The 16,701-nt window shown below is 57.7% G+C and overlaps 2 protein-coding genes across 2 annotated transcripts; both read right to left on the bottom strand.

Moving 5' to 3' along the window:
• Positions 1–158: 158 nt before the first annotated feature.
• On the bottom strand, positions 159–1,466 carry OPA3 (outer mitochondrial membrane lipid metabolism regulator OPA3). The gene is made up of 2 exons (XM_032227934.1): positions 1,228–1,466; positions 159–699 (listed from the first exon to the last, which is right to left on the bottom strand). Exons 1-2 carry the CDS (start codon positions 1,367–1,369, stop codon positions 245–247), a joined length of 597 nt encoding a protein of 198 aa, XP_032083825.1. The 5' UTR covers positions 1,370–1,466; the 3' UTR covers positions 159–244.
• Positions 1,467–5,162: 3,696 nt separating this feature from the next.
• GPR4 (G protein-coupled receptor 4) lies at positions 5,163–16,376 on the bottom strand. The gene is made up of 2 exons (XM_032228225.1): positions 16,196–16,376; positions 5,163–6,527 (listed from the first exon to the last, which is right to left on the bottom strand). The coding sequence occupies exon 2, from the start codon at positions 6,433–6,435 to the stop codon at positions 5,197–5,199; it is 1,239 nt and encodes a 412-aa protein (XP_032084116.1). The 5' UTR covers positions 6,436–6,527; positions 16,196–16,376; the 3' UTR covers positions 5,163–5,196.
• Between the last annotated feature and the right edge of the window lie 325 nt (positions 16,377–16,701).

Raw genomic sequence — 16,701 nt, forward strand, 5'->3', positions numbered from 1 at the left:
ATCTCCGGCCTGCTTCCTGCTAAATCTCCGAGAAGAGCAGCAGCTGCCGCACCCTGGACACAGCCGCTCTGTCCTTGGGGCTACAACCGAAGTTGCCTCTTCCAGGGAAAGCGAGGAGGGGGCCGGAGCCACTGGATGACGGAAGGAAGGGAAGCTGGTCTTTCTCTGACTTTTTTAATCGATCCAATATTTACATTCTAGGAAAAGCCCCTCGGTTGGGACGTGCATCTCAGCGCCCCAAATCCTAGCCTTCCTGCGGGTGAAGGAGCACCGCGGACCACTCCCCCGGCGGCCTGCGTCCAGATCCCGCAATGGCCCAGGGAGGGTCCCACCCTGGCCGTCCCCAGGGGCAGCAGCAGGGGGCTGCTACTTCTTGGGGGGGGGCGGAGGAGACCTCCACCAGCACCCGGTTCATCTCCCGCAGCCGGGCGTCCAAGGTCTCCAGAGTCAAGCCGAGCTCGGTCACCTGCTCCTGCAGGCCGAGCAAGGTGCAGTTCAGCTCCTCCTCCTTCTTCTTGGTGTTGCTGCTCTGGCGGGAGTACTCCAGGAAGATGCACAGGCCCCCCACCCCGAAGACGATGGCTTCGCCCAGCAGTTCGGCCCCCAGCTCCGCAGCCACATCCTCGTTCAGCGGCTTGATGGTAGCGCCCCGGAAGCCCATGATGCGCATCTTGGCCCGCATCTCCACCCAGTGGTAGACTGCAAAGGAGAGCGAGAGAGAGGGAGAAGGGCCGCTGCGGGTCACAGGCCACCAGCCAGCACTCCAGGGAGGCAAGGCCGAGTTCGCAGGGCCGCCCCCACCCGGCAGCCCCAAGGCGGCGTGCGCGTGTGTGGTGGAGGGGGTTCCGGCCCTAGCAAGGGGGAAGCCCCGGGGGAACCGGGGCCGCTTCCTTTTGCCACGGGCAGGACCGGCAGCCCCTAACCCGGGCCAGGCAGTTGAGGGCCACCCTCTTCGGACGGGCTCAACGTCCCTGAGCCAAAAGGCCGGGGCCCATTTGGAGCGCGCTCCGCCCTCTGCCCGCCGCCCTTCCAGCTAGACTGCTGCTGGGGCTGGAGGCTCCACGGCCGCCCCACGTGCCGCCGCAAAGTCACCTTCCCCGCTGGGCGCCTGCGCGTCGCCTACCCCGCGCGCTGCCCCATTGGCCTTCCCCGCCGCGGGCCCCGCCCCCTCCCGCTCCCCATTGGCTACCCAGCGCGCGGCGGGCTGCTGCCGAGGCGCTTACTCACGCTGCGCGGGGGGCCCGCAGATGTACTGGCGGAAGAAGGGGCTGGCGCGCGCCCCGTCCTTGATGCGCGCCGCCAGGGGCTTCGAGAGCTGCCGGACGCCCAGGTAGAGCAACTTGGCGATGGGGAAGGCGCCGGCCACCATCCTCCTCGCGCTCCCAGCGGCCCCCGCGCGGAGCGGCCCGCCAACGTCGAGCGCGCTGACTCCGGCACGCCCGGCGCGCCCCGCCCTTTGCGTAGGCCTCCGGCGTCACGCCGCGTATGCAAATACACCTTATGAATATGCAAATCTGCCCCGGCCACACCCTTCGGACGGCGGCAGCGTGAGGGGCGAGGCCTGCGCTCCGGTGGCTTCGTTCACTCCTGAATACATAAATCCCGGCCACCTTTCACGCGCCGTGGCGGGTCGCGTTTCCCTTCACTGCCTCTCCCTCCACCCCCCATAGGTGAGGGGAAAGTGTGCCGGCCCCCTTCAGGGGTGAGCCGGAAAAGCCTCGTCATAGAGACGGCGGGGAGGTCGGGGCGGGTGGCCCTTGGCTGGCGGACCATAGAGATGCGAAGCAGAGCGACCCTCCCGCGGCCGCCCTCTTGGCGTCGCCCTCCGGGAGGACCCCGAGGAGCCGCCTCCCCCCTCCCACCAGGTGAAGCTTCGGCTTTGCGGTGGAGCGCCGGACAAGAGCGGGGCTCGAGCGGCCAGGCTGCTGCAGGAGGCGGCGCTGCAAGGCCCATCGTCCTGGCCCAGCGCCCGCGGCCCCCCAGTGGCTCCTTGGGGTCTGCAGGCGCTGTGGGCTCCTTGGTGCCCTCTGAGCTTGGCGGGCTTTTCTTGCAGGCGTTTCGTGACCCCGCCGCGCAACAGCATCAGTGCCCAGGCGGCCAACCTCGGCATGCGCTGATGACGTTGGGGCCCCGGGGACTGTGGCGCCCCCTGGCGCAAGAGGGACGCTGGCCGTTTGCCAGGAGGATTCCGTGGGCGGGGGGCTTTCTGGGGAGTGCAGGAAGGGGGGGCTCAGCCCATCTCACTGGGCAGACGTTGCACTCTGACAACGAAGGTTTGGATTCGAAGCGTCTGCAAATAAACCCGCCAAGCTCAGCCCTGAGGAGCTGCAAAGGCTCGCTGGGCTTGTCGGGGGCTTCGCAAAAGGAGGAAATCCCGCGTTCCCTGGCAGGAAGTTCAACTTCCGGCTGAGTAGCCCAACACGCTCAGGAAAAGCAGTGAAGCGAGGATAAAGGCCGGGCAGAGCAAATGAGGCGAGGAGATGGGTGGTGCCTGGACTTTTGCAGCTTTGGTTCCAGGAGGAGCCCTGCGCCCTCCCTGGGAAGCCCCTGCCGGGCATTTTGTGGCCAGGAGACTGACCACACGGGGTCACGCCAGACCCCGTGAAGGCAGATTGCAGGTGGTTAGGAGGAGAAAAGAGGGTCAGGGGCACCCAAGGCTAAATCCCTTTCCTCTCTGCCCTTTTGTAGGCGCTGCCACCTTCTTTGCCAGAAGAACTAATTGACACCCTCGGGGGGAGCAGCTGCCAAGCGAAACCAACAAGCAGAGAAAGAACCCCCCCCCCCCCCCACAGGTTAGTTCCAGGACTGCCAAACACCCAGGACTTCAAACACGACTCCTTTTGTTGAAAGGGCCTGGGGAAATTATTGCACCACAATCCATCTGGAGTAAAATGTCTCTGGGGATTGTCAGTCACTGAGGTCACGGTTGCCCTAAAGGTGCTTTTCCAAAAGGCACCTGGACTTCCTTGTTTTTTCTTCCCCTTGAAATTGTTTCACTTCTAAAGAACTGAAGAAACTTCCTTGGATGAGAAGCAAAATGTTTTCAAGATAAAAACCCCAAGGGAATCCAGTTGCCTTTTGGAAAAGCACCTTTGGGACACGCCAAAGTTAAAGTTGGACTGAGGCATTTCAGGTCCCAACCCTGGGAAAGTCAAAAAGGCCGTCCTTCCCTTGCTCTGACCCTCATGCAGGCGACTGCCTCCTCTTATCGGCCGTCCAGCAGCCGGAGGATCCAGCCGAGAGAGAGAAAGTGAAATAAACAGCACCAGAAAAAAGTCTCCCATTCTGACATTCGCCCTCAGAACATCTGGGCAGCTGCAAGGTTGGAGGCTTCAGGGAGGAGGGTGAATCCTCCTTTGCCAATGGTGATGGTGCTCCCTTCTTGTCCCTGTGGAAGTGGGCATGTTTTAGGCTACCAGACCCCAAGGCGAGGCGTGGCTGAGGTGGAGGGATGCCTCCTCCTCCTCTGGAGAGCTCTGTCCACTGTCCTCACCTTTGGCCTCTCGTGTTTATTCCCAGGAAGCCTCTCCATCCAGTGGCCCTCGGTGAGGCTAAGATTAGGCTGTTCTCATCTCGGAATGTTACTGATGCTAATCTTTCTTTGTCATGCATTCCCGGAACAGAGAGTCATCCGTGGGGTAACTTGCCAGAAGTCCACATTGATTTTGGATCAAGAGACTTTTTGGAAGCAGCTGACATGCCTTATATCTTGTCCCATACAAAGGGCTGCTTCGCAGATTGTAGCACTACATATATGCGGTAAATTTAGCTATTCTGGGGGAAGAAATACTATTCTTACATCATCTCTGCTGACGTAGATTAATATCCGTCCCCACGCTCGTTCATAAACATGCATTGAAGGGGCAGTTAAAGTCCACCCTTTCATGAGTTCTTAAATAATCCAGCTGTGAATTTAACAGGGAGCCACGAAAGCAGTTCAGCTGACTTCTCAGGCCGACTGGAACGAGGGTCCCACCCAGACCAAGAAGCCTACAGACGCGAACCTGCATTGGTGTCTCTCTGCACAATCAGAAGCAGCCCCAAATTCAGAAAGGAGCACCCGCTGAGAGCTGCCCTCTTCCGGGAGGAAGACGAGTTCCTCCCCCTTTCCCCTTTGGGTGACGGATCAGGCCAGGCTGAGACTTAATTATGCGACAGCCAATCTTGGCCTCTGAAAACGTTCCGTTAATTACCCTTCCAGAAACTCCCTGTGTTCGGCTTCCTGTCCTAACTAGGAGATGGGAAACTGGAACAGGCTAAGGAGAAACAGACACGCGGGGGATTGTTTTCGTCTTCTGGCGTTTGAAGGGGCCCCTGGGGAAGCTTCTGTGCCCTGAGAATGGCTGGCCCTGGTTTGATCCATGGGCTGCTTTCAGCTCATCAGCTTGTTTAAAGAAGCAAGCACAAATCGGACGAGAGAAAAATCGAGAAGCTCCCAGCTTTGTTGCCCAGGAACCAGCGCGAATTGCAACTCGTGGCTCAAACCTTATTGCCGCTAGAATTTTTCTGTCCTCTTTGGAAACCTTGGCCTGATGCTGTCCAGATGCCACAGGAGGGCAGCTTCCAAAGTCATAAACAGCTCTTTGACCTGAGAGCCTGGAAAAGGAAGGAAGGAAGGAAGGAAGGAAGGAAGGCTGCCCTAATGGAAGTGGCTGATTTGCAGCCCTGCAAAAACGATGGGAGGGGGAAGATCCCAGAGGGAGCCCAGTGCCAGGACCCTGTTGCTGCTTTCTCGTAAAAGGGGGACTTGGAGAACAGATCGGGAATAGGGTCAGGGTGCTTTTTACACCCTTAAATGGTAACGTGTGGCAGGCAGATGGGAATCAGCGTAGTTTCATTGTTTGTGTCCATTATGGGACACAATCTGGCTGGCCTCAGCACATGGAATCTGATGGAGCTTTGGCCGTATCCCTGGGCCCTATCTTTATATGATACAACAGGGCCTCAGTGATGAGCGGCTGCTGTGCCGCATGACAATATGAGGGACACTTGCTCTCCTTGCTGTAGTGTGGACGATAAAGAAATGCGTGTGAAGTGGTTTGCGTGCTTGGAAGTGTTAGATGAATGCCAGGTATTCTTATCTGTGGAACATATGACAGAAACGTGCTCAGACACACGGCTGTTTTTAAATAGTCGTAATGTTATTACTGGCCCTTAAAGAATCCTGGGGAAGACCGGCTGCTTCCCCGGGAACAGTCACCGGTTAAAAGTCAGGATCTTCATGTGGAGATCCTCGTCTCCCATCCCCAACCCGCCGGCCTGCGAGGAGGGGGGCAGCCGGAGGGCCGGGGGCTGCCGGCAGAAGATGCTCTTCTTGGTGGACAGAGGGGTGTCGAGGGTGAGCGAGGCGCTGGCCATCTCCTGGGGCTTGGAGCTGGTGAGGAAGCGCACCAAGGTGGAGAGGGCTTTGGCCACATCGCTCCGGGCGCCTTCGTTGGCGAAGCAGTAGAGGATGGGGTCGGCCACGCAGTTCAAGCTGGTGAAGGCCAGGGAGGAGTGATAAGCCACAAAGATCTTCTCCTCAAAGCTGCAGTCGCCCGGCTTGCTCAGGTAGACGGTGCTGCGGGAGAGCAGGATGAGGTGGTAGGGGGCGAAGCAGAAGAGCAGGATGGCGATCAGGCTGAGCGCCAGGCGCTTGATCTTCGCCTTCTCCTGCTTCTCGGTGGAGACGTTGCCGCGCACGGCCCGCAGGATGCCCTGGTAGGAGAAGAGCATCAGCACCCAGGGGAAGAGGAAGCCCAAGAAGACCCGGTAGAGGTTCATCCAGGCCACCCACTCCTCCATGGGGTACTTCTCGAAGCAGAAGGTGTGGTTGTAGCGGTCGTGGAAGAGCTCGTCGTGGAACAGCGGGGCGGAGTTGGCCCCGATCTCGATGGTCCACACCACCGCGCTGACGGCCACCGCCGTCTTGACCCTCCGGAACCTGGCGAAGCGCAGCGGGTGGGCCACGGCCAGGTAGCGGTCCACCGAGATGCAGCAGAGGAAGGCGATGCTGATGTAAATGTTGGTGTAGAAGATGAAGCCGAAGAGCTTGCAGGATTCCTGCCCGTGGATCCAGTTGTCGTAGTGGAGGAAGTAGTCGATCCAGAGGGGCAGCGTGGCGATGTAGAGCAGGTCCGCGATGGAGAGGTTCATCAGGTAGACGCCCAGCTCATTCTTCTGCCGGACCTGCAGGTAGGCCGCCCAGAGCGCCATGCAGTTGGTGGGCAGCCCCAGGGTGATGACGATGATGTACAAGGTGGGGGGGAAGAGGTGGTCCACCCTGGAGTCCACAGGGCAGCTCCAGCTGGCTTGGCTCGTGTTGCACATCCTGGGGGTGGGAGGGAGGGGGGCCGCCTGCCCGGATCCTAGCTCACAGCAGGAGTTTGTGTGGCTGGGCGCGCTGTCTCCACAGAACCACGCAGGCTGCTGAAAGGAGGTTCCTGCAGGTGCCATGAAGAGAGGTCTCCATCATCGCCCTCTAGGTGCCCGTGCGCCCGCTGCCATCCCTCCGATCTCCACGGGTGGCCTCTGCTGGCTGTTCAGATCTGGGGAAGGGAAAGAGAGATGGGTTGATGCTTTCTGCCTTTCGTGGCAAAGCCACACGGCGTGGCTCCGTTCGGAGCATCGGCCACAGAGACGCTCCCTGGGCCAGAGAGCAGAGACGGTGGGAACGGTGCCAGGGGACGGGCTTGTACAAGGAAAACATATGCCGCTTTCCTGGATGTTGAGCCTTAAAATAATCATAATTTCTATCGCGAGGAGCCATCGAGTCCAGCTCTCGCTTGTTCAGTGCGGGAACGAAAACTGAAACTTTTTCTGGCAAATGGCTGCTCAGCATCTCAACACAGACTGCAACCCCCCCCCCCCCCCAGGACACCTGACAGCCCCCCTTGTCCGCTTGGATCCACCATCAAATTGGTCCCCTCTGAGGGAAGCTCATCTTTATTTGGGATGCGTGTTCTTACTCACGAGTATCCCCTCCCTTCTCTTCTCCGAAGGCTGAGCGTCCGGGGTCCTCAGTGCTCTCCGAGCTGGGTGGTTCCCTTGCAGACGTCTCATTACCCAACTAGGTAACATAATCCATGCTAGTAACTATGGAGTTTGTTCCCTGTTGGTGTACCATAGCTTGCCCTGTCATGGAACATCTGCAAGCTCAGCGAGCACCAAGGACCCCACCACGCTCCTCCCCACCCCTTTTAGCACTGATGATGTTCCCCAGTAAGGTAATGAAACGTCTACATGAGTGCACCAAGGACCCCACAGTTCAGCCTGGAGCTGCCTAGGTTCCCTTCTGAAGGTAGACACATCCTCAGGGTCTCCTGGTGGAACATGAATTCCTGATGCTCCATACATGCACACAGGCCCTTGAAAAGGGCTGTGCAGCTTCTGACGAGAGCTGGGAAGCCAAGAAGTCCTCCTCCTCCTCCTCCTCCTCAGGGCAGGGAAAGAGCCGGTGGGGCCTCCGGAGCGCCTGGGAATAGGGGGGTCATTGTCCGAGGCTGAAGTCTCTCAAGGCTCTTCCCTATTTTTACTGCAACACACAAACAGGCCCTCGTCCTGTCACTGCCCCGGAAAGCACCTCCCTCCTTCCCTCCGGATCGCTGGCCTGAAAACGAAGGAAACCAGCACTGGTGGGTCACCCAGGCCCCAACACTCATTTCATTTATTGAATTTCTGTACCGCCCAATCCTGGAGGACTCCGGGCGGCTTACTGGGGAATTCTGGGAGTTGAAGTCCGGACATCTTCAAGTTGCCAAGGTTGAGAAACACTGGCTTAGAGCTTTAAAAGTGGGAAAGGGCAGAGGGGGAATCCGTCAGGGTGTTGGGTCTTGTGTAACTGCGCACTGATCCAGGCAGAAGCCAGCGGCAGGCTCGGTACTGCTGGGTTCCCCCAAAGTCGGCCGTCTCCCTGCTCCCTGCAGACGGTGCCCAAGGGCGCAGCTGAGATCTGCCTCCGTGTGGGCAGCCCCTCCATCCTAGGGGGCTTTGTGTCTAAGGAGCTCTTAAGCGTTGAGGCTGCTGCCACTCAGCTACTTCTCAAGGAAGGGCAGGCGGACTCTCTGCAGAAAAGACTCCTGAAAAATTAATGTTGACCTTTTGGGGAAGCTTAATCCTTCTGGCTGGAACTGAAGGTCACGAGGACCCCCTTCCCTGCTAAGAAGCCCCCCTGCCGGGCTCCAAAGGGCAGAGGAGAAGGTAGAAGACAGCCTGGTGCAGCTACAGCAAGGCTCCTGCCGGGCCAGCCAGGATGTGGGAAGGAGAACCATGCGCTCTGCCTCTTCCCAAATTAAAAGATGGGCAGTTCCCAGTCACACCTGCCACGGTCCCTGGGCCCCAGCTCTCTCTCGCCCTTCAGCCGTGCTGCTCTCCCCAGTGATGTTGTCGGACGGGGGGTAAATAGAGCTTCATCCTGTTGACAGCAAACGAGGAACAAGATGGAGGTTGCTTGGATGTGGTGCAGGTCCTTTAATGCACTTTGACGAGACTCTGGCAGAGAAGTTAAATCTCCACCAAAGTGAAAACGGAGGGGGGGGGGGGTTCTTGGGAAAAAGACAGATCCCACAAGAAGTGACGGATGGAAACTAATCAAGGACAGAAGCGACCTAGAACTAAGGAGACATTTTCTGAAAGTTAAAACAATTCACCAGTGGGACAATTTGCCTCCAGAAATGGCTGCTCCAACACTGGAGCCTTTTAAGAAGAGGCTGGAATGGTAGAGGGTCTCCTGCTCGAGCAGAGGGTTGGACTAGAAGACCTCCAAGGTCCCTCCCAGCTCTGTTATTTTGTTAATGTGCTCTCCATCAGCTTGCTCCAGATTCCATGACCCACAGCCAGCCAAGGGTGTTGTCGTACGAATTCTTTTCTGTTCCGTAAAGCCCCATGGGCGTTGAGAAGAGAGCAGCATGGGGTTCAGGGTCCCAGTGAGCATACTGGGAAGGGGCGGGCCCTCGTGCAAGGAAGAATGGCAATTAGGGGCAAAAGCCATGGATTCTGGGTGGAGATACGACACCGGAGGAAGGAAGAGACAAAGGATTTTCCTCCCCTTTTCCAAATCCGGGAAAAACCCAATCGGTCCTCAAAACCATTTCTCTTTTGAAGAAGAAGGAGGAGGGGGTTCACTTCCCTCAGCAGGTCAGCTGCTGGAAAGAGAGAGCCTGCCTTTGGGAGACCCTTTCATGCCCCCCCCCCCCCGGAGGAACAGCCATCTCCAGAGGTCAGACGGAGGGGGCCCCGAGCGGGCAAAGGCTTCTTGTGGGCACATCCAGGTGAGAACCCAGCATTATCCACTGGAAGTCTTCAAGCAGAGACTGGACAGCCATAGGGTGTAGGATAAGGGTGTCCAACCTGGGAACTTTAAGACTTGTGGACTTCGGTTCCCAGAATTCCCCAGCCAGCATAGCGTAAAATTCCCAGCTGGACACCCTGGATCAAGGATCTTGGATTAGGAGACCTCCCAGGTCCCTTCCAATTCTGTGGATTAATCAGTGGAACAACTCGCCTTCAGAAGTGGGGGCTCCGTCAGATCGGACAGCCCTTTGTCTGGAATGGCAATAGATCTTCCTGCTTGAGCAGGGGGCTGGTCTAGAAGACCTCCAAGGTCCCCTTCCACCTATGTTATGCTGCTACACAGCAGCACCTTGGAGGAGAGGCTGAAACCCAGGAGTCGATCCCTAGCATCAGCCACCCTGGCCCTGCTTGCTCTGAGCCACCATGAAGCGGAGGAGAAGCTAAGCAAGGGAGTTAATCATTCTCCTGGGGTGCTTGTGGAGGGGGGGGGGGCAGATCCCAGCCCTAAGGAAGACGCTATGATTGTGCAACCAGGTGGCTGAAGGCCTCCACCACGGTTGGTTGACCCAGGACGCCTACGTGGTGAGGGTAGAGATCTCCCTAAACCGGGACAAGACAGGTGTGCAAAGAGAGAGTCCTGCTTCCCCCTTAAAACTGTCCGCACACCCACTGGCATCAGGCAGACCTTCTGAACAGACGGATCCTCCTTGCAACTCTTCCTTCTGTCACTATTTGAAGTTGCAGCGGCAGAGGAAAAAGTGGAAAGTCCCACTTGGGACCATTGCCGCATCCTCCTGACTCATACTATGACAATTGCAACATCCCGGGGTCACGCGATCCCCTGTTGCGACCTTTTGACAAGCAAAGTCAATGGGAAAGCCAGATTCGCTTAACAACCCCGTGACTCAACAGCTGCAGCGATTCACTTAACAACTCTGGCAAGAAAGGTCGCAAGATGGGACAAAACAAGTGTTTTGTTTAGCAACAAAATTTTTGGACTCCGTTGTGGTCTTGAGAGCGAGCTGCATACGGAGCATCTTCCGGCAGGACAGTCGTCCTTCGGAGGGTTGAGCCGGGGAGTCAACATCGTGGGGTTAATTCCACCCACCCGATTTAAAGAGAGAAGCTGCAGCAGCTTCTTAACCATGAGTAAAATCCCAGCTCAGCACGTACGCCAGGAGCCCCACCCGGCTGTAGCAGGGGGGCTGCCCTAGAGGCAGGGCAAGGGGAGGAAGGGAAGGGGGCAGAGAGGAGCCCTCTCCCTCCTCGAGGACATGGTCTCCTTCCATTACTGGCCCAAATGGGATTAGGACTCCAATTCCGGGCCACGCTTCCCAGCTGCTACTGAACAGGCGAAGCAGCTGGCAGGTGGCCTCTGATGCCCGAAAGGAACGGTGGGCAGCCTTGGCCCAGACCTGCCACCCTTACAAATGTTCAATGCCTGGAATAAATTCTTTGGTCGCTGCTCCTCGGAGGCAGAGCAGAAATTCAAGCTAGGAAATGAGAACACAAAAGGGGATCTCTTGCTTGCTGGAGAAAAGGCGGCCAGCTCAGAGCGATGGGAGACTCCCGGTGCAGACGCTGGCCAGGAGGCAGAGGAGCCTATGGGGGGGCCTCGCAGTGTCCGTGCACGAGGAGGAGGAAGATGAGTGGAGAATGTCTGCACAATTCTGCAGAATAGTGAAATGAGGGTTTTCCAGCCTCGGCAACTTTAAGGCTTGTGGACTTCAACTCCCAGAATCTGTGCTGGCTGGGGGATTCTGGGAGTTGAAGTCCACAAGTCGCCAAGGTTGGAGCCCCGTGGATGCCCAGAAAGCAGCCGCCTGGTGCTTTTCTTGAACGCCTGGTGGCTTCTCTGGAGGGACACGAAGGCTGGTGTGGTTGCGTGACACACTTCAGCTGATAACCAACCACTTCCTTAGTTGCTCAGCTTCTCCGAGGAGCCTCAACACCCGCAAACCCTCCGTTTACTCTGTGATTCAGGGTGTTTTGCAAATTCAACAGGAAATAATACGATGATTAAAAAAAAAACCCTTCGAGCTAAGAGTCTTGTAAAAATGCAATATGGGTTTTATGAATTCATTCCCCTTGGAGATTGTCCTCTTTCCGTGTCCACGTCTGAGACCGGTAGGTCTGCAGTGGAAGCAGGAGGAGAAAGTGGACTGAGAAAGCCAGCTCAGTTCCTGGAGAGTCAGAAATAAAACGCAGCCAAGACAGGAGCTTCCTCTGTTCCTAGGCGCCCAGACGGTAATCCTGGGCGTTTTCTGCCCTATTAAACATGCTGGGTTCCTCCCAGGCAGCTTCTTCCAACCAGTGGATGTTTTTTGGGGGGGGGGAAGTGAGTGGAAAACACTGGCGGAGGAGAAGGGAGAATCAGAGATGTTGAAAGGACAGAGAAGAGGAACAAAGATGTTTAGGGGACAGGAGGCTAAAACGGATGAAGAACGCTTTCAGGGCCAGTCAGGTGCAAAGAAGGACCAGGGGGGTGACATGATAGCATCTTCCAATATCTGAGGGGCTGCCCCAAAGAAGAGGAGTCAATCTAGTCAATCCCTGAAGGCAGGACAAGAAGCAACAGGTGGAAACCTTTCAAGGAGGGAAGGAACCTGGAACTAAGGAGGAATTTCCTAACCGCAAGGACAATTCACCAGTGGGACAGCTTCCCTCCACAGGTTGTGGGGGCTCCATCAGTGGCGGCTTTCAAGAAGAGGCCGGATAGCCACTTGTCAGGAGTGGCCTCGTTGAGCCGGGGGCCGGACTCCTTCGGTCCCTTCCAGCGCTTTCTCTGCTGTAGAGGAGAGCCCACCTGGATGCTGGGGGCCTCTGTGCACGGAATAACTGAAGGGCTTTATCTCTGGACATGGAGAGGGAGGGCTCTCCTTTGGGGGAGAGAGACCCCCTAAGCCCGTGGAGGCTACTTTGCAACGCTGGAAGGCCCTGGGGAGTGCCCTCCTCCCTCTCTCTGCCCTCCACCTGCCAGTCAGTGCTCGGCCCCCAATTCGATTACTCTGCCATCTTCCTATTTATAGTCCAGAAATGCAGGTGTTTCTGAGGCCGAGAGAAGGACCCAAACGTTCCCCTGGGGTCTCAGCAGTGTGTGCCCAGGATTTGGGGGTGGGGGGGGGGAAGGTGTGCTGTGGGGCTTTGCTGCTGCTTCATCAGAGAGATGGGGATGATGGCCCATCTTGGGTCAGAGGGCACCAACTACAGCTGGGGAGTTTTCCCTGGGAGGCTGGTCTGCTTTCAAGGCTCTCTTTCTCTCCTCGGCCCAGGTGGGAGAAAATGTTTGGCAGAGAACTTTGGTGTCTGCAATAACTGGATGGAAATGCAGAAATGCATTAAAAACCCTCGCAGAAGGTAGAGATCCGTTTCTGAAGCAGCTCTTAAGAGGCTCTCGGGGAAGGGAAGAAAGCGTATTTTCAGCTTCAAAATTAGGCACAGTGTGAGCTCACGTTGGAATTCATCGGGACAGTCAGTTCTGAATCGGTTTTATTGGGGCCTTTGGAGCAGAGAAACTCTGCAGGGGCCACGGGGAGAGGAGCCAAGAGACCGACGGGCAGGAGCAAGGAAGCAGGCGGGGTGTGTGTGCTGCTCTCCCTTCCCCAGACCCCACAATCCCCGGCAAGCCGCCAGTTCCCTGCGTCAGGGCTTTTCATCCCCGGAGGTGTTTGGGTGGGTGTGACGAGCAGCTCCCGGCTAATCTACGGTCTGGCTAAATAACCACGTCTGGGCCTTCCTGCAGGCCCCAGCTTGACCGTGGGCCCAGGCCGGCTGGGGCTCCTCTTGTGGGGAGGGGGGGGAGGGCTGGATGACCTGCCTTCCTTACTCGACGGGCGAATGGTTCCTGCCTGGGAGTTTCAGCCGTTTAGGCCCCCTTCCTCTTCCATCGGGGAGGGAGGGAGGATTTCAGATGAACCCGTTCGAAACTCCGGCTCTGTGCAAAATAGTTTTCCTGAACTTGGTCAACTCAAATAAGGTTATCTTTAGAGATCCAGACCGTCCGAGTGCATGAAGGTGGCCAAGCGTTGCTACAGGCCTCCCTACTCCATGCAGGGGAGCGAGTGGAGGCAGCGTTCCTCTTCCGGCTGAACCCAAGGCCCTGAAGGGGGCACGCACCCATTGCCCCCAGGCCTGTGCTCGAGGTTGTGGGCCACATTTTGCCTTCAGCAAACATTCACACCACAGGTTTGCCCCTGTCTGTTCAAGCTGAGTGACAGTGTGCAAAACGCTGGGCTTCCTTAGCCTTAACCACAGTTAGATGTTTGTGCGTGGCCGCTGAAGTCTCTGAGCCAGTCAGTCCATGATCCACTTACAAGGCATGTCCAGCAAGTGGGCTAATACAGTAACCAAGTTAACCATAAAGCAGAATATTGACACGAGGGGTTCCTGGTGCTCTCTGAGCTTGGCGGTTTTCTTGCAGGCGTTTCATCGCCCAACTAGGCAACCACATCAGTGCTAGTCCTCCGTTAGATCCCTCAAGTTAACTGTGAACACTGAGGGTCCGGCCATGATCTCCAGCCATTGCCAGCTTCATGGAGTTTTAATTGATTTCAGCTAAAATATGGGCAGCCTGGAAGCCACAGGGCAACTCCTTCTCGGGGATACTGCTGGGGAGGCAGTCGGAGGAGAGATGTGCAGCCTTGAGCCCTGGAGCCACGCCAGAAGATCAATCAGAAACACACAAATAGCCACCATTGGGGTGAGGAGAGCTTTAATCCTGCACCCGGGTCACTCGGACAGCTAATCTGCCCTTTGCAGCTAAAACGATTATGCAGCCCTTCCGGTTGCGTCTCTGCCGTGTTTTGGAAGCCTCGGCGTCTCCTGTTAGATCCCCTAACTGCTCTCTTATTATTACTATCAAAAAGGATTATTAGCATTAAGTCCTTGCCCAGCCTGTTTCTCCAGATAAAAGCCTCATCCATCAGGTTATATCATATTTTGGAAAGGTCAAGTATAAACACAATACGAAATACGTAAGTAAGTTCAAATGGTAAATAAATCATCAGTCAGGTAGCGCTAACAGGTAAAACTTTCCTAGAAAGATAAAACAACCCAAACACCGCTTGGAATGGAGGCTACAGAAGGCCCCCAAAGAGAGGCAGAAGGAGGGGGGCGGTCACCAAACTTGGCCACTTTTAAGACTTGCGGACTTCTACTCCCAGAACCCCTGAAGCCAGTATGCCCTGGACGGAGAATTCTGGGAGTTGAAGTCCACAAGTCTTAAAGTGGCCACACTTGAAGCCCCCTGTGGCTTAAAGGAACTTGGATGCACTCTTTGACACCAGGCTCCAGCCCAGTTGGTGGTCTGAGAAGCCAAGGAAGAGCCAGCAAGGCTCCCCCCCTCCGTCCCCTTCGCCCCAAAGCCAGGTTGGCAGAGAAGGAGAAAGCGGTGCAGGTGTCCGTTGCCGGCAGGCATGTGGCAGGGGAGACGGCACGGCTGGAACCAGGCAGGAAGAGACGGCTGCTCGGCTCCCACCCACCAGGTGCCCTGTGACTTCAAAATTGCATTTGGGCTGATTCCATTATCGCCAGAAACTCCATTATCTGTTGAGGTTATCAGCACAATTTTGTTATCTGCGCAGCAAATCAGTCAAGATGAAAATAGAAATGCATTCAGGAGGGTCGGAGGGGAAGAGGAAGAGGGGGGCTGCCTTCCTGCTGCTGCCGCTTCTGCTGGAAACATCCCGTTTCCCCTCCCTGCGTTTTCCCCAGGATGACCTGGGGAGTCCGGGAGGAAGTCTCTCTTGACCCACGGCCAGTTGGGGGGGGGAAGAGCCACAAGGAAAAGTCGCCCACTTGGGGGGTTGCCTGGCGTGTGCCTCTTCTCCTTGGCTGGAACCCCCCCCCCCGTTTCCTGACCTGGGAAGGAGCTTCCTGATGAGGGTTGGGGGTCCAGGCAGGCCTGCGGGAGCCCCATGGGCTGGTCAGTCTGGGTGCTGGAGGGGGACCGAGAACCAGAGCGGGGGCTGGGTCCAGCTTCCGCCTTGGTGGTCAGAGGTTAAGGGAATCCAAAGTCAAGGGGGGACTGAACCCCCTCACCCCCCGTGGGGCGTCTCCCTCGTGCCCTTCTCTTGGGGGGCTCTCAGAGGGCTGGGAGCCCCAGGTAGCCAGGCTCCCCAGAGAGCCCAGCAGAGGGCTCCTCTTGGGCCACCCAAAAACCACCCTCGGCCAGTTGCCGCTTCTTTCCTGCCTGGTGCGGATGAGGTGGGGGGGGGGAGCTCCAACTTTGGCAACTTTAAGACTTGTGGGCTTCAACTCCCAGCAGGCTGTGCTGGGGGGGGGGATTCTGGGAGTCAAAGCCCACAAGTCTTAAAGTTGCCAAAGTTGAAACCCTTCAGCAACATAGACTAAGGGGGGGGGGGTCTTCCCTCTGGCCAGAGAGGTCTTGTGTGCCCTCCACCCTTGCCAATGCCCACCCCTCCCCAGCCGCCTGAAAAAGACTGCTGGTGCATCTGGAATCTTTTGCAGGCAGCCTCTGGGAATACACAGAGTGTCTTTCCCCTGCCAAGGCGCTTTCCCCGTGCCAAGCAAGCCAAGCTGGAGTTCTTACCTGGGCAGCGGGCAAAAGGCTGCCTGGCAGGCTGGGGCTCAGGATCCCCCTGCGCGTTTATTCAGGCAGGATCCGGGAAGTCCTTTGGGGGAGGGGAAGGCTCTCCCCCAGCCCCCCACTGGGCACGGGGTTACTGGATCCCAGGGCAACAGCCCCCCCTGCATCTCAGGACTGTTGCGAGAGAAAGAAGCCCCCTCCCCAAATAGCCTGATCTCCAAACCCCCGGCAGCTTTCAGGTGGTGAAGGGAAAGCAGTTGGTCCACGCTCAGAGCCTGGAAGGGCTTCCCTTCATTCGCCCCCCCCTCCTCCTCCGCCAAGCGACGGACCCCATTCCCGCCCCCTCGTCCCTCCGTGTCCCGAGCGGCGGAAGCTCACGCTTGAGACTTTCCCGGGAAGGTCGTCGCCGCTGCCGCCGCCGCCTCCTCCTCCTCCTCCACCGGCGGGGTCGGGGGGCTTCTCCCGAGCGGCGGCGCTCCGAAGGGGACGCGGGACAGGCGCTCACGCGGCCGGCGAGGCATCTTGCCCGGCTTCCATCGGGACCTCCGCTCGCCACCCAGCTCAGCCCGGAGTGAACGGCGGCGGCTGCTCGGAGACTTTCTCGGCGCGGCGCCTTCTCCGGAGCCAGCCTCTCGGGGCGGGGAGCCGCTTAACCCGTTCGCTGCCGGCTCCCCCAGGCGCCCCGCCGCCGCTGCGGCTCTTCTCCCGCCCGCTGCTTCACCCCGGAGCGGCTGCTGGAGAGGAGGGGGAGGAGGAGGAACCGGGGCGCGGACGGTGCAGCGGAGGGCCAAAGCCGGAGTTTCCTCTCCACTATTCGGGTGAGAAGAGCCGCTCACCTGGGCGCTCCACCCCAGAGAACCTCTGCTTCCCAATGGCCTCCCTGG

Source organism: Thamnophis elegans, chromosome 12 (genome assembly GCF_009769535.1).
Source record: "Thamnophis elegans isolate rThaEle1 chromosome 12, rThaEle1.pri, whole genome shotgun sequence".
Classification (NCBI taxonomy): domain Eukaryota; kingdom Metazoa; phylum Chordata; class Lepidosauria; order Squamata; family Colubridae; genus Thamnophis; species Thamnophis elegans.